Below are 27,264 nucleotides of genomic sequence, written 5' to 3'. Positions count from 1 at the left end.
TGCATGTTGGAGGTCTACTGACAGCAACATGATTCCACAGCACAGCAACAACCAGACAAACAACAGACAGCTTCACAGGAATATGACACTATCAGAAATGACAGAGGCTTACGGCATGTCACTCCCAGATTGCACATGGTTCCCAGATTGGACATGGTTTCCCGACTGGACGTTCCCTATGCAGTGTGCTTTACTTAATAACAAAATCCCACCTGTACAGAGATCTCCAGGGGACATAAATTAGCATGTCCCTTCAAGTAGACACAATATAGGTTTGAAGGTTAGAAGGTAGAAGATTTGGTGTCATAACTTCAAAATACTATTGTGTTCTCACATGTTGTGTGTTTAAAACTTTCCTAGATGTACATCCAGAACTTTCTGTCTTGAAGAACTTGAGCAGAAATAGCCAGTGCCTTGGTATTTGGCCAAATTAGCAGACTCAGGCTTGAGTGTAAGAACAATGCCTTATTGAAATCAAAGACAGACTTATGCAAGAGTGAATAGGATTTACCTGCTCTGGTGGAGGTCTACACACGATTGCATTGTTTTCCGCGAGCTAGCCAATCTGCTAAGCTAGTTTGAATCTCTATAGCCGTACAGCCCTGTGCAAACTGGTCATTCAAAACACTTGCTTCATGTAGTGCCAGAATGACTTATGCAGTGAGATTTGACGAAAGTCTCTCAAAGAGACTTTCATCTGGCGGCTAGACCACATGAGAGAAGAAGAGAAAGTGAAAGATAATGAAAAGAGAAGAGACAGAACAGAACATTAGAGAGTGTGTGTGTGAGATAATAGAGCAGGTAGAAGTGTTTAACACACAGGCACAGGTAACGACAAATCTTCAAGGTCGTGAAGACACAGGCCATGCAGCTGAGGACTACCCTGGCCTGCCAAACAAAACAATGTCCTTACACAGTAAACTACTTCACAGGATAACAAACGTAAAAAGACATCGCCCCTTCATAAGCTCCATCACAAGCCTCTATCCTCAGCCTTGCCCTGTGACTTCTGCCCAGGATCGGTGTCCTGAGCCGGGGCTTCCTCATGCTTTTCTGCCCCTGTCCCTGAGCTTGCTCCATCAGCTGGGGCATCTGGTGAGTCGCGTGACTTGGGGGTGGAACTGTCGGCCTTCTTGGTGGCGCGAGAGCGAGCAGAGGTGTCTCTGGACTGCTGGCCTTCAGTGGGAGTGCTGCTCCTGCTGCTCCTGCTGCTGCTGCTCCCACGTCGTTTTCCTCGCGCTGGGCTGGAGTCACGGGAATCCGGCTGCTTGATCTCATCCTCTGAGCTGAAGTCGGAGCTGTCAGATGGACTGGCACCGGCCGAACTGGTACTGGGCAGCTGGATCTGGAGTGGAGGGGACGCATTTGAACTAATGAAAATTTCGAAATGAAAGAGCGAAGCACTGACCCTCAGAAAGAATGCACCACTGATCTGAGAATGCAGAAACGTTCAGAAGCAGCAGGAGAGAGTAGGAAGCGGGGAAATTATCTTGTGGAAGAGCCATTACAATACAATGAAAGTTATTCATTGGCAGAACCTCTGATTCATGGTCTTTTTATTTTTTTACTTCCACAGCCCTCCTCAGGAGGCAGGCAGTATGACAGTAATAGGGTTAGATTACTGTTAATTACCTGGAATGGCTCTGTTACACCCACAATAGAACTCATGTTGTTGCTATAGTAACATAGGATGTAGTCCCCTGGTTCCTTTGGTAGCTCCTCTTCTGAAAACGTCACCTAAGGAGGAACAGAAGAATCTGATGAAACTCTCTGACAATGGCAGTGAGAGATGTCCATATGTCAGGCCTCTAATTAGCATATCCACTTAGACTTTATGTGTCAGATTATATAGGTGAGGAGAAAAAATCATTTCAGTGATGAACAACGCACACAGCGGAGCAGGTAATCAATGAACATTAGTGATGACCATATCCTAGAAACACTATGTACTGAAAAATTTAAATCAGCGAGTGGATGTAGAGTGTGTGTGTGTGTGTGTGTGTGTGTGTGTGGTAGGAACTATGTAAGTGCAAACACAATAATACAGATACTATGTACTATGTAACCCATGAAAATGTTGCATCAAGTGTGTGTGTGTGTGTTAATGTGTGCGTGTGCATGTGTGTGTGTGTGTTAATGTGTGCGTTTTAGTGTGTGTGTGTGCATGTTAATGTGTGTGTGTGTGTGTGTGAGCATACATGTATGTGTGTGTGTGTGTGTGTGTGTGTGTGTGTGTGTGTGTTAGTGTGTGTGCGTGTGTTTGTGTGTATGATCTTACATTATGTTCCTGTCTCAGGTAGTCAGACTCCTCCTGTTTGGCCCATGCATAACCAACATAGTCTTTGTGATGTTTAAATCCCACCTATTAAAACACGCGCACACATAAACTCTATGACATGGGTCTGATTAGACAGATATATACATGGCAATAAAATGACACAAAAGGAGAAAATTAACATCATAAATTCTGAATGAAAAGGGTTTAAGCTCATTGGCTTCTCCCCTGACTGAGAGGAACTCATAAATGAATACTGAATGATTCTGGTTATTCATTAAATACAAACCAAAATTAAAGATGTCACTGAGTTAATTAAAGATGTCAATACTTTTCTCCAGGTGTCAGGTACGACTACTCGACTGAGAGGCACCTGTTTTAAGAGCAAACTGTCCTGTGGGCCTTTGACAGGTGACCGGATTAAAACACACAGGCCTGTAATGCTGTGATCAGGCTTCCAGCATGGGCCACACTGGGCAGTCTGTGGCCTGGGGTGTGAGGGAAGACAACTGGCAGTTTTCCCTCAGGATGATGACTTGGCCTGGGTCACTCTAACACTCACTGCCCCTCTGTGGTCAGGTGTGTCATGTGACAGTGCCCTTCAGGCTTTGGTGTGAAAGGTGCAGTACAGGTCGGCGCAGCACAGAGGGAGGAGTGTGCTAGCTCCACCCACCTTCACTCACACAGACCAATGAGTGAACAGAATATAAAAGGGTGATGATGTGGTCTCATCATCTGAACAGGCCCTGGTGTTGATACCCAGCAGACTGCAGGGTTGGTGCATGTGAGTGGTTTTCACCCCATTTATTTAGTGTAACCTTGGTGCTGAGAAGCCAGGATTTTAGTAAATCGTATTTCTTTGAATGCCAGATTAAGTGTGTAGTCAGGGATACAGTAGAATTATTGACTTTTCAGGAAAAGGAGCTTGTCTCCTCAGCCCAGGGCTCAGACCCTGGTCTCTGGCACCTCAGGAGAAATCTCCAGATTACGCCCTTCTTACCATAGCCTAATCTGTTTTTGGCGTTTAAATCATTCTAACGACAAATACCTACATAATGTCTGATGTTGCGTTACTTTTGAAGCCACTTCTGTACCTGAACCACAAAGTCCAACACACTGAGAACTGAAGATCAACACAATAACAGCTAAGACTGAGGTCCAGGTAATATATGTTTCTGTTGTGTCCTTGGCAAGTGATGCCTAGCAATACAAATCCTCCAGTAGACGTTTTGATGTAAACAGAGATAGTGTGGAGAAAAAATAACCCATACTTAAACTTTCTCCCATTATGCATCATTGGTGCTAGTCTGTAAGTACCTTGTACAGGCCGATCCAGTCCCAGGAGCTCCGAGAGAAATTGGGCGTCACTTTAAACTTCACAATGGCGTCAGACACCTCTCTCCATTCATCCTCAACAATCAATGTCACCAGAGGAATATCCACCTTATATGGAAACTACAGAAAGCAAAAAATCATTTTAACAAATCTTTTAGATCCTTTATCTTTTACTCTGAGTACAGGCCTGTGTTTCAGTGTGTGATCTTTAACTCTATACCAGTGTGTGATCATTAACTCTAAACCAGTGTGTGATCATTAACTCTATACCAGTGTGTGATCATTAACTCTATACCAGTGTGTGATCTTTAACTCTATACCAGTGTGTGATCATTAACTCTATACCAGTGTGTGATCATTAACTCTATACCAGTGTGTGATCTTTAACTCTAAACCAGTGTGTGATCTTTAACTCTATACCAGTGTGTAATTTTTAACTCTATACCACTGTGTGATCATTAACTCTATACCAGTGTGTGATCATTAACTCTATACCAGTGTGTGATCATTAACTCTATACCAGTGTGTGATCTTTAACTCTAAACCAGTGTGTGATCTTTAACTCTATACCAGTGTGTAATTTTTAACTCTATACCAGTGTGTGATCATTAACTCTATACCAGTGTGTGATCTTTAACTCTATACCAGTGTGTGATCATTAACTCTATACCAGTGTGTGATCTTTAACTCTATACCAGTGTGTGATCTTTAACTCTATACCAGTGTGTGATCTTTAACTCTAAACCAGTGTGTGATCATTAACTCTATACCAGTGTGTGATCATTAACTCTATACCACTGTGTGATCTTTAACTCTATACCAGTGTGTGATCATTAACTCTATACCAGTGTGTGATCATTAACTCTATACCAGTGTGTGATCATTAACTCTATACCAGTGTGTGATCTTTAACTCTATACCAGTGCACGCTCCTCCCTCAGTAGCACTGACCTGAAGGGTGAAGATGGAGGAGACAGGTTTGTGATCACTGACGGTGTACTCCATATGACTGCGGTAAAAATGCTGAGTGACTCTGGTGCCGCTGGTCAGGCCGGACATGGAAGTGCGGTTGGATGAACTGTCGCTGGCCGATGCTGTCGCCTTCAGACGCCACAGGATACGGTCGGTCCAAGCCGGCTTCCGCTTTTTCCCGCTGACAGACAAACACACAAATCAACAGCCAGGAAAGTTACTCACACAGTAGAGACATCTTTAACGCATTTAAATCATAAATTGTTTTTTGTAATAAATGAAAAGTAGAAAGTTTTTTCAGGACATCTGGACATATTCAGTAAAGTGTTTCAAAACTTCTGGTCTGTAAACCAAACCTGTGTCCATGCCAAAGTTCCATAAGGTTTTTCAGTCTCCAGTACAGCTCTACAGAAATGAACTGTCTGGTTGGCAGACTTACTCCACACTTTGTCCAGATGAACCCCTTCATTCTAGATACTTTCACGTTGTAGAGTTTCAGGTTGTATTTAAGAGTTTAGTCTAGCTGGTGTGTAAAGAAAATGGAGAAGAATATGGAATCTAAACATTTTAAACATTAGGGCCACTTAACTGAGCACCACGGTGCTGTTCATAAAACAATGACTTAAAACAATGTCATGAAACATAACAGACCAGAACGCCTTGTCATTATTCCAGGTCACGCTACAGCAGAGACAATGTCCAAAAAAAAAAAAGAAAAGAAAGGACTGATTTCCAAATTCATATCTGGATTCATGGTCACAGCGTGAGAGTCCTGACATGGTGGCCAGTCAACAACCTCAGCTGACATTTGAGGGCTAAAAGTATTGGGCATTTGGAAAGAGACTTTAAAAAGAAACACTCTACCCTAGAGATAAAGCAGTGACCTCACTCACAAGAGCGATGTTTGGTATGGTACATGTGACTAGAGCAAATGGAACTGACAACATTACTTTTTTTTTTTTCAGATATTTGTTTTATCACAAAATTCACATTGCCTCACTGCCAGAGGCAATTAATAATCTGGTTATAGTTAAATGAGACTGGAAAACTATGTGTAAGTACTATACTATTTAATATTATATGAATAATATACATATAATAATATATAATATGCATACAGTCAGCCTTCGGTATCCGCGGGGGATTGGTTCCAGGACCCCCCCAGGATACCAAAATCCGCGGATACTCGAGTATTTGCATATAACCCATGCACATCCTCCCATATAAATTAAATCATCTCTAGATTATTTATAATACCTAATACAATGTAAATGCCATGTAAATAGTTGTTATACTGTATTGTTTAGGGCATAATGACAAGTAAAAAAAGTCTGTACATGTTCAGCACAGATGGAACCATCGTAGGCCTAACTATACACATCAGCAACAACGTAACATTTTCTTTCTTTCAATGCTTACAGATTGCTTTCGGTAAATGACCTGAAAGGGAAATACATAGAATAAAACACAGAATATTTAAAATACAAGTACATAAAGGAATTATAATTATAAATAGAGAGAATATAAATTCCTTCAGCGAATGAACGGGAAGCCAGGCGAACAATGCTCAAACAACGAGTGCTTGAGGGAGACTGAGGATCTGTGAAACGGTGGGAGGCTAGAGCAGGGTGTGCTCACACATCACTGCATTTGCGTGAATTCAGCGCAGTGCTCACTGCATGGCAAATTCAAGTTTTGCTTTTTGGAACTTTACGGATTTTTTTTTCTGAATATTTTCGATCCACGGTTGGTTGAATCCACAGATGCAGAACCCGCGGATACGGAGGGCCAACTGTAAATAATAATAAGAGGAAAGTCTTTCTGAGGTGAACTGTTCCTTTGGTATCCTTTGGTAGTGAAGACACCACTCAAAACCCCAAAGGACATGTGAGCCATTCTGAGTAGGCTTGTTCTTGCTCTGTGAGAATCTGTTGGGACTTTGGATGTCCTATACATACCTGGTGTCATAAGTGTTGGTTCCCACGTCAAACTTGTAAGTGGGAGGGAACTTGAGTGGTCCTTCCTGAAAGCCTTCCAGAACAGTCTCACTGTCTTTAGCCATGTTCAGCTAAAAAAGAGAGAGAGAGAGACAGTCGTTAAACTAAAACAGATACAGAGAGAGACAGCTGTTAAGATGGGCAACAGTCGTTCCGCTAAAACACAGAGAAACAGACAGAGAGACAGCTGATACAGTTCAGAAGACTAAAACACTGAAAGAATCCCTAAACACAGGTGTGAGGAACCTGGCATGTCAGGGTTGTTCACATTGAGGACATTGTTTATATTACATTTAAGATGGGCATGTATGGATTTAATGAGGGAAATTACACCAGACTTTGTATGTCATATTTTCCCTGTCCTTCCTGCATTCCTTCTTGGTCACGTGTGAATGTGAAAAGACGCAACAAACCAGCAGAAAGATAGAAGACATTATCTCAAAATATGTATTCAGACTTCATGTTCTTTCAGCCCTTTAGAGGCTGGGAGAGCATTTGGTGGAAACACTGGTTGGACCTTATCTCTCACCTGGTCTTTGTCCCATAGCATCGACAGCTTGTTCCCGTCTATGGCTCCCTTCACCACATGCATGTCCAAATCTTCAATACGGAAGTTAAGATCCCCGAACCAGAACACCATGCTGTGTAAAACATCACAAACCCACTTCTGGTCAGGATGTAGAATTTTCTGAGAATAGAATATGATACAGCATCCTCTCTTCGTTTCAGTGATCTTTGGCCAAACAAATATCTAGGAAAGGCTATAAGGCATATTATACCTGTGTGTGTGTGTTTGTGTGTGTGTGTGTGTGTGTGTGTGTGGTTTCTCTTGGAGAGAATAACCAGGGCTCATTTCTGGTAATATGCCAGACAGGAGACAAGTGGGAGAGCACTGACACCTCCTGCTGGACAAATGGATAACCACAGGGGAAAATAATGTGAAAAAGTTATCATGGAAAACCAGCAGGTGTCAGAGTTTCAACTGTGGCTAAGGTAAGGCTGATGAAGAAAATAAGAAAATAGACATGAATAACTCAATATTCACTAGAGAAAAAACCTGATAAGCAAATAAATGTGAAATTTGTTTTCAGACTCTCCCATCTGTGTGGCACTAACACCATTCTGTTCTCTCAAGAACTGTTTTCATTGCATTTGCTGAAATGAATGTGTGTGTGTGTGTGTGTGTGTGTGTGTGTGTGTGTGAGTGTGTGTGTGTGTGTGTGTGTGTGCACATGCATATGCGTGTCTCACTCATGGTCCAGGACGCTCATGGCAGCTTGACCCTCAAACTGCTGCTGCTGCAGGATGCTCTCAAAGTCCTCCATCCGCTGCTCCGAGTTCTCCATGTGAGCTGGCAGGTGGCAGTTCAGAAAACAGATAGAATGTCCAAACACCGTCATTCGCACGCTCACTCCACCTTTATTTCCCTGAGGGAGAGAGAGAGAGAGAGAGAGACTTTTCAATCAATGAAACATTCTAGGCAGAATCAGAAATATGGCCAAGAGTGAATGAACATTCAAAGATGGACAAAGGAACTAGGGTTCTCACAGAGAGTGTCACTGCACTACGTGTGTGTGAGAGAACAAGAGTCAGAAACAGCGTATCACATATAGTGTTGATGATGATGATGATGATGGGCATACAATATGTATCAATAACTAAGACCAATTAAACACAGTACATCATGAATATTTCAACAGATTCTGACATTTTCTCTTTCGAATTTGACATCCGTGCATAAGGTGACAACAGCGCCCCCCCTATGAATTAGAGGGATGAAGACAGAGTCTGAAATACAGGTAGCTAACTAAGTGCACTTCCTTAGACACTGACACAGAACAGAGAATTTGAGTTTAATTGTGTATGGGTTTAACTGACTGGACTTAACTCACTGGATTTAACTGACTGGGTTTAACTGAATACATGGGTTTAACTAACTGTATGCTTTTAAATGACTCTAGGAGTTTAACTAATTGTATGAGTTTGAGAGTATGGGGGTTTAACTGACCATATGGGTTTGGGTGGCTGTATGAGGCTGACTGACTGTGTGAGTGTAACTGGCTGTGTGAGGTTAACTGACTGTGTGAGGTTAACTGACTGTGTGAGTGTAACTGACTGTGTGAGGTTAACTGACTGTGTGAGGTTAACTGACTGTGTGAGTGTAACTGGCTGTGTGAGGTAAACTGACTGTGTGAGGTTAACTGACTGTGTGAGGTTAACTGACTGTGTGAGTGTAACTGACTGTGTGAGGTTAACTGACTGTGTGAGGTTAACTGGCTGTGTGAGGTTAACTGGCTGTGTGAGGTTAACTGACTGTGGGAGGTTAACTGACTGTATGAAGTTAACAGGCTGTGTGAGGTTAACTGACTGTGTGAGGTTAACTGACTGTGTGAGGTTAACTGATTATGTGAGTGTAACTGACTGTGGGAGGTTAACTGATGGTGTTGTTGGTCTAATGGCCTGTGTCTTGATTCAGGTCAGTGGTGTATTAGGTTCATTTTGGTCAGATGTGATTGGAATTTGTACATAGTGTGTTACATAGTGTAAGATTATAGTGACATCTGAACAGACATGGTTCATGATAGGAGAACTGTTTAACCTGATGGTCTTATTACCGTAGCTACAAAGAAAGCTTCACACCTTTGGCGCCGTGTTACTGTTGAAGCCATGAGCAATTACAGGCAAAATACAACCGGTAATGGGCGAATGGCAGCCATCACAGACAAAAGGGGAATTTAGCATTAACACCTACATTCTGATTTGCATCAAGCAACGTTGTACACCTACTGTCTGTTTGCTTCATGGTATAAAAGGCTGATCACGGTAACAGTTCTCTGAGTTAAGCTGCGGCGCAAGCGGACTTGCTGCCGGATTCCACCACCACCAAATAAAGCTTTTCTCCAAGCGCGCTTTTGCTCCGGTTCATTTACTTGTAAAATCACAAGAAAATCCAACAATAGACAACAAACTCAGTGCCTCATCAATACTTCAGGAGCTGCACAGCACCAACACCACACTAACACCACACAGCACCAACACAACATTAACACCACATAGCACCAACACCACACTAACATCACCCCATTTGTGTCTCTTTTGCTTGTGTTTCCCACTAGATCAGCCTTTCCATTCCACACGCACCTGACTGGCTGGTTATGATGTCATAATGAACAATAAAACTTCCTACGGTGATATCATGGATTGTTTAGAATCAGTGGGCTTGACTAAAGCACTAAAATGCACCGTAATCTCATGCCCAAGGCTCGGCCTGGTGCAACCTTGAGGGGAATATGAGAGCATGAGTTGGCAGGATAACCTGTGAGATCCGTTTTCTCTGACAGTAACACCAGTGTGCCTGAAAAACCTGCTCTTTGTTCTGTTAACAGACAGGTTTTCTCTGACTGTTAGAACACTTCTCCTTCATGCTCACTATTAAAACTCTCTCTGCTGTTGATTACATAGGAAAATTACTGAGGTGTGGCAGTGAAAATGAAACTGACCCTGGATCAGTTGTGGGACTTGTGGGTTGAGAATGAGTGTAAACTGGAGTCCTGTATACACATACCCACATGCCGCCCAGTCCTGTTCGCGTGGTCTCCGTCTGGACCCCTCTGAGGAAGGGCAGGTGGTAGTACTTTGCAAAGACCAGCAGCAATAGGCCCTGCATCCGCTGAGATGTCACCTGCACGGCAAGAAAGACAGCAAAATAACAGCCTTTAGATCACCTGCACAGGCAGAAAAACAATGACCCTCAGACAGGCAGAGAGACAGAAAAACAGTGGCCCTGAGACAGGCAGACAGACAGAAAGAAAAACAGTGGCCCTCAGACAGGCAGACAGACAGAAAAATAATGACCCTCAGACAGGCAGACAGACAGAAAAACAGTGGCCCTCAGACAGATAGCAAAGCAATGTCACTGAGACAGACAGCAGTGTGGTGGCTTTGAGTCCCATGTTCAGTAAGTGTGGGTGCATTACCCCAGTGCATGTTGGTCAGGGGTTTGGGGTTTGAAGCCTAGTACAGTATCGAAAAATTCAGTGGAGTGGTTCAGTAAAGACAAGAAATGTTGTAAAGAAACAAAATCTACTGACAGTGATTAATATCACTGAGCATAGGCCTGGAGACTGTTTTTAATCTTGAGTAACTTTCCATCATCTTGATAATCAGCATTTCCATAGTTATTACTTCACACAGTCAACAGGACACTGCTGCTCCGTTTACAGAAGATAATGCATATAATGAAGACAATGCTCTTATCTGTTTCTACATGCAAATCTATCTCTCTCTCTCTCTCTCTCGCTCTGTCTCACTTACACACACAGAAGCCTGCACACACACACACACACACACACACACACACACACACACACACACACACACACACACACATTTACAGTGAGGAGGAATGAATAAATGCAGTTTGCTTTCCGACATTTGAGGGAGATTTCATTTGCATTCTTGCCCTGGGGCAGTTATCACTGTTGCTGTTTTGCATGATGATACTGGCCCTCTCTCTTTCTTTTTCTCTACGTGTGTGTGCATGTGTGTCCATGTGTGTGTGTGTGCGTGTGTGTGTGCGAGTGAGTGTGCGGGTGTGTGAGTGCACACACATGCGGGGATGCCTGCAGACATGTGTGCGTGTGCATGCATTCACGCACACACAGACACACATTCCTATGGTACGCACTGACCATAATGCACACACAAACAAAACACACACTCACACTCACAATACTTCAGCACACACACACTATAGACACACAGACACCCTCAACCACACACACAGCCTCACACACAAACTGAAACACACACAAACTCACACACATACACACACTTACACACACTCACTGCTCTCCCTGATTGAAATGCCCTGAAGAAGAGAGCCCATTGTACATCCAATGAGGGAGAGAGAGGGAGAGAGCGAGAGAGGGGGAGGAGACTGCGTGAGAGAGAGAGAGAGAGAGAGAGCGAGAGGGCAAGAGAGAGAAAGCCAATGGCTCAGTGCATCAGTAAGTTGCATAACGATTTGACCCATAAACAACACACGGTCTGTATATAAATGTGAGTAAGTCGGAATTTTGTGTGTGTGTGTGTGTGTGTGTCTGTACTGGCAGAAATGGAAACTGATTATGCCTGAAAGCTGCCAAAAACTATTCTATGTCCATGATGGAGAAGTGACAATAGAAGACCTCAGGGCAAGCATGTGTGTGTGTATGTGTGTGTGTGTCTGCATCCTGTGAGCCTGTGTGTGTGTGTGTGCATGCGCGCGCATGTTTGTGCGCAATTAAGCCTCTTGTGGCACAGGGCGAACCAAATGTGTCCGTGAAAATATCTGACAAGTGAGGACCCCATGGGGACACTAGCCTGACGTGACTTGAGAAGAGCAGTTTTATATAGAACAACACACCGCTGTTATTTTAAAACAACAGGTGCTGAAATATGAGGGTTGTGGTTATATTTTTAACCATGGGAAGTCTTCACTAGGACATAAAGACAAACAAGACAAATATCTCTGTGTGTGTATATATGTGTGTGTGTGACTGCGTGTGTGTGTGTGTGTGTGTGTGTGTGTGAGAGTGTATGTCTGTTACTGACCAGAACATATCCGAAGGGACTGAGCGTGTCCATGCAGACCTCACTCCACTGGTCAGTGAAAAGGACATCTTTCAGCCGCTTATTGATCATTGAGTTCACCTCCTGAAGCCTGAGTGGGAGAGAGAGAGAAAAACAGAGAGAGAGAGAGAGAGTAGACAGATTACGGACAACACCAAATACCAGACTGACCACAGGAATATAAACCTATATTATTACCTGTCACATCTCCATTGCCAACAACCAATGACAGCAACTCGCGTTAGAGAACCTGTAACACTGTTTTCCTCGATTTCTTTTATGCTTGTTTATTAATTATCAGTCCTATGAACAACTGACCTAAAGGTTCTTACCCAATAATATACATGTCTGTGTTCCCGTCACCAGTGTTCAGTCCAAGCAAAGGCGTGATGTCATCGGGCGGAACTGACGAGCCCACGTTCCACGTGATAACGTGCACCCTTTGAGAAAAATCAGACATGATTCAACAACCATAATGAGCTCCAACCTTCAGTCTTCAGATTCAGGCTGATGTGTGAGTGTCCTGGTGTTTGTGTTTGTGTGTTCAGTGCAGTGGACTCCTTTGTGTTTGTGTTTGTGTGGTCAGTGGAGTGGACTCCTTTCTGTTTTTTTATGTTTGTTTGTTTATGTGGTCAGTGCAGTGGACCCCTTTGTGTTTGTGTTTGTGTGGTCAGTGCAGTGGACTCCTTTGTGTTCAGTTGACTCCTTTGTGTTTGTGTGTTCAGTGCAGTTGACTCCTTTGTGTTTGTGTGGTCAGTGCAGTGGACTCCTTTGTGTTTGTGTTTGTGTTTGTGTGGTCAGTGCAGTGGGCTCCTTTGTGTTTGTGTGGTCAGTGCAGTTGACTCCTTTGTGTTTGTGTGGTCAGTGCAGTGGACTCCTTTGTGTTTGTGTGGTAAGTGCAGTGGGCTCCTTTGTGTTTGTGTTTGTGTGGTCAGTGCAGTGGACTCCTTTGTGTTTGTGTTTGTGTGGTCAGTGCAGTGGGCTCCTTTGTGTTTGTGTTTGTGTGGTAAGTGCAGTGGGCTCCTTTGTGTTTGTGTGGTCAGTGCAGTGGACTCCTTTGTGTTTGTGTTTGTGTGGTCAGTGCAGTGGACTCCTTTGTGTTTGTGTTTGTGTGGTAAGTGCAGTGGGCTCCTTTGTGTTTGTGTGGTAAGTGCAGTGGACTCCTTTGTGTTTGTGTTTGTGTGGTCAGTGCAGTGGACTCCTTTGTGTTTGTGTGTTCAGTGCAGTGGGCTCCTTTGTGTTTGTGTGGTCAGTGCAGTGGGCTCCTTTGTGTTTGTGTGGTCAGTGCAGTGGGCTCCTTTGTGTTTGTGTGTTCAGTGCAGTGGGCTCCTTTGTGTTTGTCGGGTCAGTGCAGTGGGCTCCTTTGTGTTTGTGTGGTCAGTGCAGTGGGCTCCTTTGTGTTTGTGTGTTCAGTGCAGTGGGCTCCTTTGTGTTTGTGTGGTCAGTGCAGTGGGCTCCTTTGTGTTTGTGTGGTCAGTGCAGTGGGCTCCTTTGTGTTTGTGTGGTCAGTGCAGTGGGCTCCTTTGTGTTTGTGTGGTAAGTGCAGTGGGCTCCTTTGTGTTTGTGTGTTCAGTGCAGTGGGCTCCTTTGTGTTTGTGTGGTCAGTGCAGTGGGCTCCTTTGTGTTTGTGTGGTCAGTGCAGTGGGCTCCTTTGTGTTTGTGTGGTAAGTGCAGTGGGCTCCTTTGTGTTTGTGTGGTCAGTGCAGTGGGCTCCTTTGTGTTTGTGTGGTCAGTGCAGTGGGCTCCTTTGTGTTTGTGTGGTCAGTGCAGTGGGCTCCTTTGTGTTTGTGTGTTCAGTGCAGTGGGCTCCTTTGTGTTTGTGTTTGTGTGTTCAGTGCAGTGGGCTCCTTTGTGTTTGTGTGGTCAGTGCAGTTGACTCCTTTGTGTTTGTGTGTTCAGTGCAGTGGGCTCCTTTGTGTTTGTGTGGTCAGTGCAGTGGGCTCCTTTGTGTTTGTGTTTGTGTGTTCAGTGCAGTGGGCTCCTTTGTGTTTGTGTGGTCAGTGCAGTGGACTCCTTTGCTCAGTATGTGTGTGAATAACACGAGTGCCTGCTGAGTGTAAATTCACTCGCAACAAAGACGAATGTGCTTTTTTACTTTTTACTTGTTCTGTTATTTGTTCCAAAACAACAGTCAATGCTGACAACCATTTTTTTTCCAGAGAGCCTCACTCTCGCACATGCACAGTATTGAATATGTAACTTAACACTGAGGACTTGTGGTGAATGATCAGTCCCTAATAACTCTGTATACCACTACTAGAACCCTCCGCTCTATGACCTCTGGTCAGCTGACGGTCCCCTCACTTCGGGAACCCGGCAGCCGCTCCTCCCGACCACGCCTCTTCTCCGCCATTGCCCCTCGGTGGTGGAACGACCTCCCTCATACAGTTAGGACTGCGGAATCCCTCACCATCTTCCGCAAGAAACTGAAAACGCACCTCTTCAGAACCCACCTATGCCCCTAAGCCTAAACCCCCTTCCTTAAAAAAAAAACAAAAAAAAAACCTTGTCTTGTATCTATGTTAGTCTAAGAATTCCAGGGCACAATACGAAGGAGTAAATTGACGCTCAGTCTTTTTAGCAATGTATGCTTATGAGGTATTAGGAATCCGACTGATGCACTGATTGTAAGTCGCTTTGGCTAAAAGCGTCTGCTAAATGCTAAATTGTAAATTATAAATTGAACTAATGAACTATCCTGTAGCATGTATCTCACCCATTGGCTTAGTAAGAGCTCTTACATCTTCAATCATTAAGACAGAGGGGTGGGGTGAGAGGATGAGGGACAGAGGGAGAGAGAGAGAGAGAGAGAGAGAGAGAGAGAGAGATGGAGGGTGAGAGAATGAAGGAGAGAGAGAGAGAGAGATGGGGTGACAGAATAAGAAAATGAGAAAGAGAAATGGGGGTGAGAGAATGAGAGAGTGAGAGTGAGAGTGAGAGAGAAAGAGAGTGAGAGAGTGAGTAAGTGAGAGAGAGAGAGAGAGATGGGATGACAGAATAAGAGAATGAGAGAGAGAGAGAGTGAGAGTGAGAGAGAAAGAGAGTGAGAGAGAGAGAGAGAGAGAGAGAGAGTGAGAGAGATGGGGTGACAGAATGAGAGAGAGAGAGAGGCAGAGAGAGAGGGGGTGAGAGAATGAGAGAGTTAGAGAGAGAGAGAGAGAGAGAGAGAGAGATGAATTGTGCTGGAAAGAGGAGAAGGATTTCAACAGAGATTATCAGTCTCTTTGGTTACTGGCATGACAAGTATCACCTCTGGGAGAAACAGTGGAAAAATGCACATACACAAGAGCTGGAACTAAAGAACCTCACCAGAGCTCGTGTAAATGCATGTAAAATTAAAACTTCAAAATAAGGTTTCAAAAATTAATTGGAGTCAGCAACATGAGGAAGGACAGTATTAAAGAAGAGAATAATTATATAATAGAACTGTACCTTTGTTCAGACTCACACCTTCACTCATTCACCTGAGTCTGGACCTACTCCATTAATTTCAAAGAAAATCACCTTCAGTCAAATTTGTATTTACATTTATTCATTTGGCAGAAGTTTTTATCCAAAGTGACTTCCTAAACAAGCAGAGTACAAACCGAGCATATAGCCATTAAAGAGCTGTCTGGTGCCACTGCTAATGTCAGTATTAGACCAGTTACAAGTGAAAGAAAAGCTGAAGGAAAGTAAAGGCATACACAGGTTGGAATAGTGCTAACAAATGGTGCTACAGAAGCCTGAGAGAACAACAAGTGTAAATTCAATCAATCCTTGCTATACATCAAGTGTAACTGGAGCTGTACTCCCTATAGTCATTTTATTGTAACTTGCGTAACAGGAAGACATCACCCACAGAGCAAACAAAAACTTATCTAATTACCCCATGTGAAACACACAGGTAATTTTTTTGCCTTCACAAACAATGAGAAATTGAGAGATTTAACTGATGTCATCTATGATGCCAACAACCAATGCAATGCCAATGCAGTACTCTGTCTTTTAGTTTACCTGTCATCCTTCATCTTACCTGAAATCTTCCACAACCTGAGGTTGGGTGTCAGCTGTGCCAGCTACAGACAGCGCCCTCTGGGGGTGTGGAGTAGGTTCGGCCGGTGGGGGCTGGTAGGACGGAGCCTGTGGTAGAGACGCAGCTCTCATGGAGATATGACTCCGAGCCCCAGGGGGGTGTGCGATCCTCTGTCCGGCTGAGGTGGGTGGTCCGTGGGGTTTGGGGGCATTGGACTGGCGCAGGGGACCAGGAGGTCGAGCAGGTTTTCTAGGCCCGTCAGGTGCTGTAGGAGTGGGCTTCTCTTGGCTCAGTTTAGGAGACTCTAGAGGTTTAGAGTCAGCTACATCAATAGAGCCCTCCACCCTGGGGGTCCTCTGAGGCCGTCTGGGCCGAGCTGGTGCAGTTGGTGTGGGGCTGGAGCTGGGCACACTGGGAATTGGGGCGGAGCTAGAGGTGGAGTCAGGGACAGAGGGCGCAAGGGCCTCTGGCTTAGTCTGGCTTTCACCCTTATCTTCTCTGGAGTCCATCGTAACAGCTGGCTGTTAATAAAAATAACATTAGCATGTTAGCATAAGTATCGTATCTTAGATCATTTGGCAGCACTGATATAACAGTTGAGGAACATCAGTAAACAGAACTTAACAATCCTCATACTGTCGTGACACTAGATTAAAACTCTTCCTCCAACCTAATGTGTTATGAGAGAGATGGAGGTGGAGGAACTGTACACAACCCAAACATATCCTAATGGGCATTAATGGGTATCTGCAGTATTTCCTTCCTTTCCTTTCCTTTCCTTTCCTTCCATTGTTTGAAACATATGAAAGCGTCAAATCATCTGAGACGTTCACTGTAGAGCTTTTCATCTGAGAGTGACAAAATAAGACATTGAGCAGAGAGCAGTCAGCATGGCTGATCTCTGATCAGTCTCTTGGGCACTTCTCTGTTGGCTCCTATGCCATGGACTATGAGACAACACTACCTTAGCCCCTCTGTTAACCAGCTTACTGTGATGAGTTTTTATTGTTGGAAAACCAGTCTGAAGAAGGAAAAAACTGGGACCTCCAGTAAAACCCCTGGGGAAGATTTTTTTCTCTGCCTCTTTTTTCACTTGGGTTTGACTATTTTTGTTCTTCTATCTCTCCCTCCCCAGAAGCATAGATTGGTGAAATGGGACCAGAAACATTTAGCATGGCTTCTGTCTTTTGCCACTGTTACAATCAACAGCACTGATGCAAAGTCTTTTGGAAATGTGTTTTTGAAACAGTCAATCATAATAACAAACGATTATCCATTTCTTTATCAAGTGTCCACAAAAATGTTTATGATATACTTTATTCCTGCGTGGAGTATCTTGTTTGCTAAGAGAACATGTAGAGTTCATCTCTAGGATCATTCCAGTGTGGAAAGGTGAGCTCCTCTTAACAGCGCTGCCGAAGTGACACCTGAACGGAACACGGCCTCTAAAGAGTGGAATCATTTCACTTACTGAACAATTTCACCAACACACTTACACGGTGATTATGTGAGTGACTCATCAGAACATAAAGAGTGAGTGCCCGCCAGGGGAGAGGGAAGAAGACGCTCTTGATTAGACACGGAGGCAGAAGTGCCACTCAAAGCAGATCCATTACCAACCTCAGTCACAGTGGGATGAGGGCTACACTTAACCTGAGGGGGGGTTGCTATTCCTGTGAGTGATTGATAGGTGATGGGGGGAGGGCAGGACACTGACAGAAACAAAACACAGACAAGAGAGTTAACTCAACTGAATACACCATTCCGCAGGGTGAGAGAGAAACTATGCTTGATATAAATAGAGACTAGTGCCTACGCACTGATAGAGAGTGGAGAAGTCTTCATTTGTCACGGTATTCTGTCAGCTCTCTTCAGGACACATATATTCTTATCACAACCAGTGACACAGAGAGAACAAAACCACGCAACATGCATGGTCTCATAGACTCAGTCTCCCAGAGACAGCAGCACACCCAAACAGTGAGACAGTGATGAGAGAGGGATATAAGACCAGATAAGACAGAATGCAAACAGGCCCATACCCATAGGAAGCCTGTGTAGGCCATGTCTGTGTGACTAAATTTAGCCAGCATACTCACACACTAACACTGGCCTGGAGCTGAGGCAGAATCCTAACAACGGCTAAGAGCAACACACCAACACAGCACAGCACTCAGTCAATAGCTGTAAATCAGTGAACTACAGAGACACAGACAAAAAAATCATAATGTACATTAAAATGTATGAAATCTTCACGTCGCTTGTGTTTCCAGATCTGTGAACCATAGTATCACAAAAGTTTGAGATGATGGATGCACACCTTTACAGGGCAAATGGAGAGACAAGCAGAGACAGTCCTACAGATCCTCCCAGTATGTTAGAATCAGCTACATCCATTCAGCCCAATTAATGAGTTATCTCTCTGGGCAGAAACGCCACTGGTTCACCACAGCATTTCATGCTGTTAAGCACTGTAATTTCACGAACCACAAGCCATGTCTGCCTCATATGTGTAGTTATAAGACAGGGAATTAACGATTCAACCAATAAACTAGCATAAGATCACTGGAGCACAGGGGTAGAAAATCAGTCAATTCTTCAGTAGAGCCGAAATCTGCATCACTGCTATTGGAGGGAAGCAAAGCAGAAATGTTTGAAACAGTAGCACTTTAATCACCTGTGTACTGTTTCTAGAGATGACACAGTCTTGTTTAGCTAACTATGGCAGCCATCCTTGTAACTATGGAAGCCATCACTGTAACATAGAGATGGAGTGATAACCACCATCCTGCAGCCATTGGCTGGATGTGAGACAGAGATAGAACTTACTTTATCACTCTTTTCACTACTTCCTCTCATACACTTTTCTTTATGGCCCACTTCTCCTTTCTCTCTCTTCTTCCATCTCCTTTCTGTTCACACCTCCCCTTTATGTTTAGTCACACCTCATCTCAGAACGATCACACAACTCATCAATCAATTTTCTAAAAATGCCACCCATTTTGAAATTTTGAATATCCCTCTCTGCTCTTTCTCTCAGTAACCTCATAACCACCTAAGTTACATTCAAAACATGCATCCAAAATACAAAAAAGAAAACACAGAGTGTGCCCGGACCACTCCAATATATGGACAGTTCTCTCCTTGTCTCATTGAATTGTATTACCTCTGCCCATCATTCTCTTATTACCAGAACTAATTTATAACATTCCATCCTGATGAGTCCACTCTGCTCTCTCCTCTCCTGGGTACCTCTCCCTGTCTGTCTGTCTGTCTGTCTGTCTGTCTGTCAGGCATTGGCACAGCTCATGTTGTCTGTCTCTCCCCAGGAGCCTTTGTCTCATCTGTGACAGTAACAGCTGATGGCCGTTGTCAGACACACAGCTGGACGCATCTGTGACACCTTAGATATCTTATGGAACCACAAGAGCATGAGGTTCAGTTAAGAATGACCACACACAAAAAAGAAAGAATCCCCTCAGGAATCCAAGGCAACATGATCTTGGAACATAATCTCTATTTACCGACCTGTGTATCTGACTGGTCTGTGCTGTGAGCCAGGATTGGAATCTGCGGGAGCATAGTGGGATTAATTTGTATACAATGGGACTGTAATTCATTTGCTTAATTTAATCTGAGTTTCTACTATTTAATCATAATGAGATTAGCTTATTTGCTGTGAGTACCGAGGAACATGTTTTAAGCATATGAAACCACTGGACAAATCTTATTTGGGAAGGAGAAGAAGGATTTGACCAAGACAAAATCTCTCACGCAACCCGAAGTTTACAGTAGAAACGGACACAACCAGACTGAGTTTATAGTGGAAACGGACATGACCGGACTGATCCTAATAAACAGTTTGAAAAAGGCTGTGTATGGACAGAGTCACTTTGAGGACCAGTCGTTCTTTTTGGCTACGTCTTTGTCACATCACAGGCTCAGTTTCAGTACAGAGGGAACAGAGGCTATAGTGCAGAAAAACATCATGATCTGACCATGACACTTTCAGACATGTATTGCTTACTAGGTCCATGTGTGGGTGCAGGAACACAGGCACATGTGTGTGTGTGTGTGTGTGTGTGTGTGAGAGAGGGAGAGAGTTTGTATGAGTGAAGTGATTAAAACTCTGTAAATAGTCCATTGAATGTTTAAGTGTCCCTGCCATGACACTGCCTGTCATAACAATGGATAAATCCACCACAAACACCACACTACACAGCAGCAGCAACCTGTCCAACAGAGAGAGACACAGTCAAAGCAAGGGAGCGGGAGAGAGAGACAGGGAGAGAGAATGAGACAGACAGATAGAGACAGAGACAAAGACAGGGACAAAGACAGAGACAGAGAAAGAGACAGATGGGTACATGGGTATCACACTTACATTATTTTTTTATCATGTAAATCAGAGTTGGGTTAATCTGTGGAATGTGATGACTGCTCTATGACATTAACTTGATGGTCAGGGTAACATTAAATCCAGATTACCAAACAATCCCATGGCCTCAGGACCCTAAAACTAGTCTGTTAATCCAATCTGGTCACACAAGTGACAAAAATGGGATCAGCTTCAAATGACAGCGCTGATGTTGCTTGTGTTATTATGTAATAATAATGTAAGGCGTAAACACTGGTTGACATGCCTGAGGATACCCCTGTATGGGTGGCATGACTTTCAGAACATAGAACCTCATCCAAAACAAAAGAACTGTGGTGTTTACATAAAATTACAAAGATTGCTTTCATCTGCATTCATTTCTGACTACATTATTTTATGGACTTTTATTTCTGTCTGTGTGACCTAAATTTTTTAATATCAAGGACAAGAGAAATCCTGAAGGTCAGTCTCTCATTGAATGTTGCCCGGTCGTGTGTGCGTGTCTGTGCGCGCGCTATTTCTTAGCTTCCCGTTCAGGTTACACAAGAATTACATTCTTTTTTTTCGTTTCTCTCTATCTCTCTCGCTTTCACACATATACGCGCGAGCGCACGCACACACATCCTCGGGACTCCGATATCCATGTCACAGTAACTACGTATTAATGAAAACCCCAAAAGAAATCTTAGCGTTTTTTAACTTTTACGAAAATATATTTTTCCATGTGGGTACCAGCCGTCCTTTCAGGTCCGTTTCATAACCTCATGGGGACATGCGGTCCTCACGATTCCACCGGAGCCGAACACACACACACACACACACACACACACACTAGAACTGTGTACCTGCGAAGTGCACGACAGTTTCCCCTTTCTTTCTCCCCGTTGCTGTTCCAAATTTTATCATCCGTCTAAAATATACTCACGCTCTGCCCACTCGATAGACCTTATGTTGCGAGTCATGTATCATAAGTCGACCAGCAGTCATTGAGTTATCTCCACCTTTGACAGGTAACATCAACAGTTACCGATGGGAATCATTTGACATATGACAGTCATGGCTGACGAGAAACACGAGTTGTGCACTGGAAAGGGCAAAAATGAATTTGATAGCAGCTGAGTATCTGTCTCTCTGAAACCATCTCTCCATACAATTCTGCACGACTGGTGTAATGCTGTGATTCCTATGGACGTGCTAAAGGGAATGACAGAATTAAACGACACAAACAGAACGGTGTCACTAGTTCTTACCTGCTCGCAGGATCAAGACAGGCTCATCAAGACAGGCTCACCGAATTCAGGCTGCTGCAGCTAAACACAGCTAATCTTTGCTTTGATCCAAAGGACTCAGATATGAAGGTTTCGTTTATGAGAGATTTAACTGTTAACTGGGCAACGAAGCCTCCAAAGACGCGAATGTTACATCTACGCCTCAATGCAATAGCGGTGTAATTATCCCACACATTAAAGAGACCTGCGTTTCTTACAGCTACAGGCGTTTGGTCGTTCTTTAAGCAAAGAACGACAGACCCAGTGCCCTGTCTCAAGGAATAAATGTGAGGTCGCCCAGTGAACAAGCGACAGATGTATTGGAACAAATGCAGCGTCCATACACTGTCATCTATGACATTCACTTACTTCGCTGACAGCTTAGCCAAACCGCACGCTGAGGTGAATACTGTAAACAATGAACTCCTTTAGAGTCGACAACACACGATGTCCTTCAAAAAAGACATAGTGCTTCCTCGTTTGTGGTTGCTGTCTGTCTGCTATAGTGTTGTAAGAGCTAGCTCCTCCTGACCGTGCGAAACCGCTCTAAACGCGGTCGAAGGCGAAGCCCTGGCTTCCGTCAGAGATGTTATCAACCAAAACGCAATATTCGTTGCCTAGTCACATGGTAAACTACCAAGCCGGTGCTGAAAGCATGAATTCCAGGAAATGATGGATGTGTGCAGTAGCTGAACAACTGCACGTTATTTGAATAATTTTGATTGAAATTCATGTAATTTGAGAGGCTTAGGCTTACATTAGCTTTGTAAGTGAAACATTATAAACAGATATTATTATATCGTGCGCATGCGCAGTACAGTATAACAGCTATGCGCTTTTATGACTTCATTAGACAATCGTGAATGGTTCTCAAACGTACAGCATTTTATCACTGGCTTTCTGTAAACACACAGTTCGAGACTCCTGAATATATCTAACTTGGCTTTAAATTCACTGCAGTATATGTAGAGTATAGTTTGCGACGACTGAGTGGGTTTTAAGGCTATGTCAGGGGCCATTTGATTTTCAGAGAAATTGTCTTCAAAGTAGGCGTGAATGACTAACTCAAAAAGTATCCAGTTGTTGAGTACTGCTGTTTGATTCCATTATGTCTGATTAATTGCATTTGTCCTTGACAGACCCCCCCCATTCAATTAGAATTAAATTTGTATGTCTGAAAGCATCGCTCTTCAGTAGCATCAGCGGTCAATACGACACATAGCGGCTCGGTCTGCGGGCACAGCCAACTAGCTGTATCGAAATGTATTAAGACCATGCGACCAGACAAAAAAAGCATATGATTGTTTGGGGGACGTATAAGGATAAATGGCATGGCCGTATGTATAGACTGATTCACCATCACACACATCCTCACGTTGATTTCAAATGTGAATTCGAAATTGCCTTGTCTCCACACAACGTTATGTAAGCATAAAGTGCCACTAGCCAGAGCGGACTGGCTAGTGCTTCCTAACTGCGAGTCTTTACACTCCGGTGAGCACGTAGCTGCAGCTGCGCCTAGGGAGACACCTAGGAGCCCTGACAACACCCACGAGTTCACTAAGAAGCGTGTAAACAAGGCTTTGGGAGTGTTTATTTATTTGGCCTACCCTGAGTCGTTTGATTTTAAGGTCAGAGAGTTTTATCTGTTTATTCACAGCCTGAGTGCAGTTTTATAGAATGACTCATTTTATAGAACGGCCCTCGACTGTTTAACAGACAACCTAATGGAGTCTCCAGTAATTGTTATCTAGTGTTTACATAATTCATCTTCTCTCGCTTGTTTATTCCTGCTGATGAGCACACACATGTAATTAACAAGACCATAGACAGGTCAGTGTGTTTGCCAATCGAAAATGGTAGAGGAAAACACAAATTTAACAATGCTAACAAATCATATAGTCCAGTGTTTCTCTGGGGACCCACACCTTTGTGCCCCTCCCCTTCTCTCTCTCTCTCTCTCTCTCTCTCTCTGTAATATATATATATATATATATATATATATATATATATATATATATATATAGTTGTTGTAATGAGTGTCAGTAAAAACTTCAGGCCAACTGTTAAAAGATCCAAACTAAACTTAGGATGTTCCATGAGTAAAAACCACAACTTATGTTTGGGAGCATTTGAGACATATCCAGTCACACTGTTAGCCCACAGATCCTGTGAGACCAGTTTCATCTTACTTTTAAAGCTCTGTATCCTGTGCCAGCCAAACACTGTCTGTACATGTGTCATGTTTTATCACTGAGAAAAGAGGCATAACTCAGTTCTGCTGAAATGGAAAAAGGAAGAACCAATATTCTGAGGTTGGTATTAGTAACCAATCAGACCATGTGTATTCTGGATTTTTAATTGGTTCAGCCAAGCAGTTAAGCCTTCCACCCTGTGGGTCTGTTTAAACATTTACCAGCATGTGTTTCCTCAAAGGCAATGGAGCAGTTACACACAACACCACCATTATTCTAACAAATCAATCATTAAAATTACAACACATTTGTTTTGGTTAACTCATCTGTTGGGTTATTCTGACAGTTTTATATAGGATACAGAGAGTAAGAAGAGAGCAAAAATTGTTTCTTCATATTCATATTCCACAAGCACTTACTGTGTGCTGTAGGAGTAGAAGTCTGATCTGTTACACATCATCATTTATAATCTCCCATTAAAATCTGTCCAGAGATACATGCTTTACCAGTTCTGGTTCCTGAATGTTTGATTAACGGTGTACCCGCAATACAAGCACCCTCAGGGGTGGCTTTCCTGGCACAGCAAGACTCTTCCGGAACAACTGTGATGCTGACGGAATCCTCTGGAAAATTGATGAAGTTCAGAGCATGTCTCTGGTAGGGAGGTCTGTTCATTAAGTAAAGCGTAATGAGAAAGTCCTTTTCATTAAGGTTGGATTTAAAATGACCCTGTTCTCTAGGCTGTCATCTCTTCTTTCTTTTAAAGGAGTAATCAGACAGTTTCACTGTATGTCACACATGTCCACTGTGTTCACACAACACACACAGGGTCAGTGAGTCTCTACCTCATAGTACTTATTAAAAGGGCCAAACATACATTATTTAATCTTTTATTAGTAATAAATACTAACCCTTAATAAACCTCTCTACTACTCTTCTAATTGTCACTGAAAGAACTCAGTTTCTGTGACTAGCTCAGCTTCAGATACTGTTGCTTTTACAATAAGGTCCACTTACTCTCTAAATAACTCTCTAACTAAAGGCGGGTATACACTGTGCAATTTTGGGCTGTCCAAGACTAAAGATGAAAAAACGTGGTGATATCTTTGGTCGTGGCTCCAAAACGGTGGTCCTACATCGCACTGTGAGAGAGGTTCAAAGATGGCCATCGTCACGGTCTTGACACCAAAGATAGCCCAGGACAAAATTCTGACAGTGTCAGAAATTTAGGATAACCATCTCACAATGTGACTGCTGCTACGACCTACGTCTATCAACCAATCAACTACTAATGCAGCGTCTACTAACGCTGATGACATTTTATTCTTGTGTATTGACTTGCGTCGTAGCCTACGATGCAGTAGGTGTTATCACTATACAGTCTACATACATCAACTTTGATGTCGTACCCAAGTTTATTAGCTCCATGTCACACAGTGTGGCTTGCAGTAAACTTATAGGATTGCTGAAATCTTAGTCTGTAGGCACCTTAACTCTGTAATTTACTCTGGAACTAACTCTGTAACTAACTCTGTAACTTACTCTCTAACTCGCTCTCTAACTTTTTTAACTAAGTCTGTAACTTACTCTCTAACTAACTCTCTAACTTTCTAACTAACTCTCTAACTTTTTTAACTAAGTCTGTAACTTACTCTCTAACTCCATTCAGGTTGTTAGTTAGAACAACACACACAAAGGTGTCTGAATTATTAACTAACTGACCACTGGTCTTTAAGCTGCCCATAGCTATTTTTATATTCAAGTTTAATTATGAGAGTGTGTTTGAGTGAAGCGATTAACATGCTAATCAAGCAGTGGTGATACAGAGACAGTGTGGATTAGACTGCATCCCACACATCCATAAATAACCCAGTAGACATATTTACTCTGAATTTACAGTATGAGTCATTTTAACTCAACCATGCACCACATGAGGAGAGACAGGCAGCAGTGTAGAGCCCTCCAAAGTTAAACACACTCCACAACAAGGAGGAAAGTGCATAATAAATCCTCTAAGTTTAATTGTCAGACACATAAAACATACTTTAATAACAATTCAGTGGAAATAATCAAGAAAGCACTTCACAAACCATACATTTATCTAAATAGACAGTTGAAGGTTTGTCATGTTTGTTTCAGTGCTTTGGGCTGCGCTTGTAAAGATTACACAGCGGAATCATCACCTGTGCTTGGTCCTGGGATTGGTGAACAAACTGGGGAAGATCTTTTGACTGTTTCTTCATACAGAATCATTCAAATCTTTTGGTCTGCGTTGGTGGACTGCATTCTTTATTTTAAATCCTACGATTTTAATTGGGTCCAAGTTATGGCCAATGCATTGCATTTGAATTTTTTTTAAATACATATTTTTCATACTTTTTAAAATATGTTTCTAAGAAACTTGGAGCCTGAAGTTCAAGATTCCACTGACTTTACATGAGACCAAGGACAATGACATCAAAACCAACCAGTATCATATTTCAAGATAAGTATGAAAACCTTCTGACAAAAGTGTCTGTCTTTGCTGTCTCACACCAAACTAGTGTTGACCATAACACCTAATCAGTTACAGAGCCAGTGCAGCGCAAAGTCCACACAACTCTGTTAATAAACTTTACCCCTGAGGTGGCATCCAATGGTAGATTTGTTTCCTGTATTTCAATCTGCTAAAATCTTTTGTTCTTTATGTAAGTACGTGACAAGGAGTGAGAATTATTGTAGCTCACGTCTGTTAAAAAGGATATTCATTTACAGCAGTCACGGCTACCATTTGTGATACCCATAACTGCTTGAATGTTTTTGGAGGGTGAGGTGAGACTATTGTAGTTGGACAGTGAGTTTCTTAAAGCTGTGAAGGCTGGCACACAATTCTTCCTGCAGCAAGACACTAGCTCGTGCGGTGCATTTGTTGTGACCTATACTGAGACAAAACCATAAACATCAAACAGCACTGCTGTCTGTTCTCGCGACGGGAGCATCCAAGTTAATGCTTGTTTACGGATACAGTCAGTCAGGGCTCTTTTTACATCATCTCTCCTCCCTCTTAAAGGAGCAGAGAAATGTTTGACGTGGCATAGATTCCGGACGTGACATAAGACGTCGTGCCATCTGTATTAAGGGAATACAACGTTTCGGTTCTGACCTCCTTAAACCGTTTCAGTCAAGAGGTCGGAGCCTTTTAGCATCCCGGTCAGAGTCCCTCCCTTATCGCAAAAG

The 27,264-nt window shown here is 43.1% G+C and overlaps 1 protein-coding gene across 1 annotated transcript; it reads right to left on the bottom strand.

Annotated features, from left to right (window-relative positions):
* Window positions 1–973: 973 nt before the first annotated feature.
* inpp5jb (inositol polyphosphate-5-phosphatase Jb) lies at window positions 974–16,716 on the bottom strand. The gene is made up of 12 exons (XM_030794378.1): window positions 16,208–16,716; window positions 12,525–12,632; window positions 12,175–12,283; window positions 10,145–10,261; window positions 7,831–8,006; window positions 7,109–7,220; window positions 6,541–6,650; window positions 4,562–4,763; window positions 3,593–3,730; window positions 2,279–2,362; window positions 1,633–1,737; window positions 974–1,345 (listed from the first exon to the last, which is right to left on the bottom strand). Exons 1-12 carry the CDS (start codon window positions 16,714–16,716, stop codon window positions 974–976), a joined length of 2,142 nt encoding a protein of 713 aa, XP_030650238.1.
* Window positions 16,717–27,264: the final 10,548 nt, after the last annotated feature.

The sequence above is a fragment of the Chanos chanos genome, chromosome 1 (genome assembly GCF_902362185.1).
Source record: "Chanos chanos chromosome 1, fChaCha1.1, whole genome shotgun sequence".
In the NCBI taxonomy this organism is placed as follows: domain Eukaryota; kingdom Metazoa; phylum Chordata; class Actinopteri; order Gonorynchiformes; family Chanidae; genus Chanos; species Chanos chanos.
The sequence above is the reverse complement of the archived record's forward strand: the minus strand, read 5'-3'. Positions and strand labels throughout refer to the sequence as shown.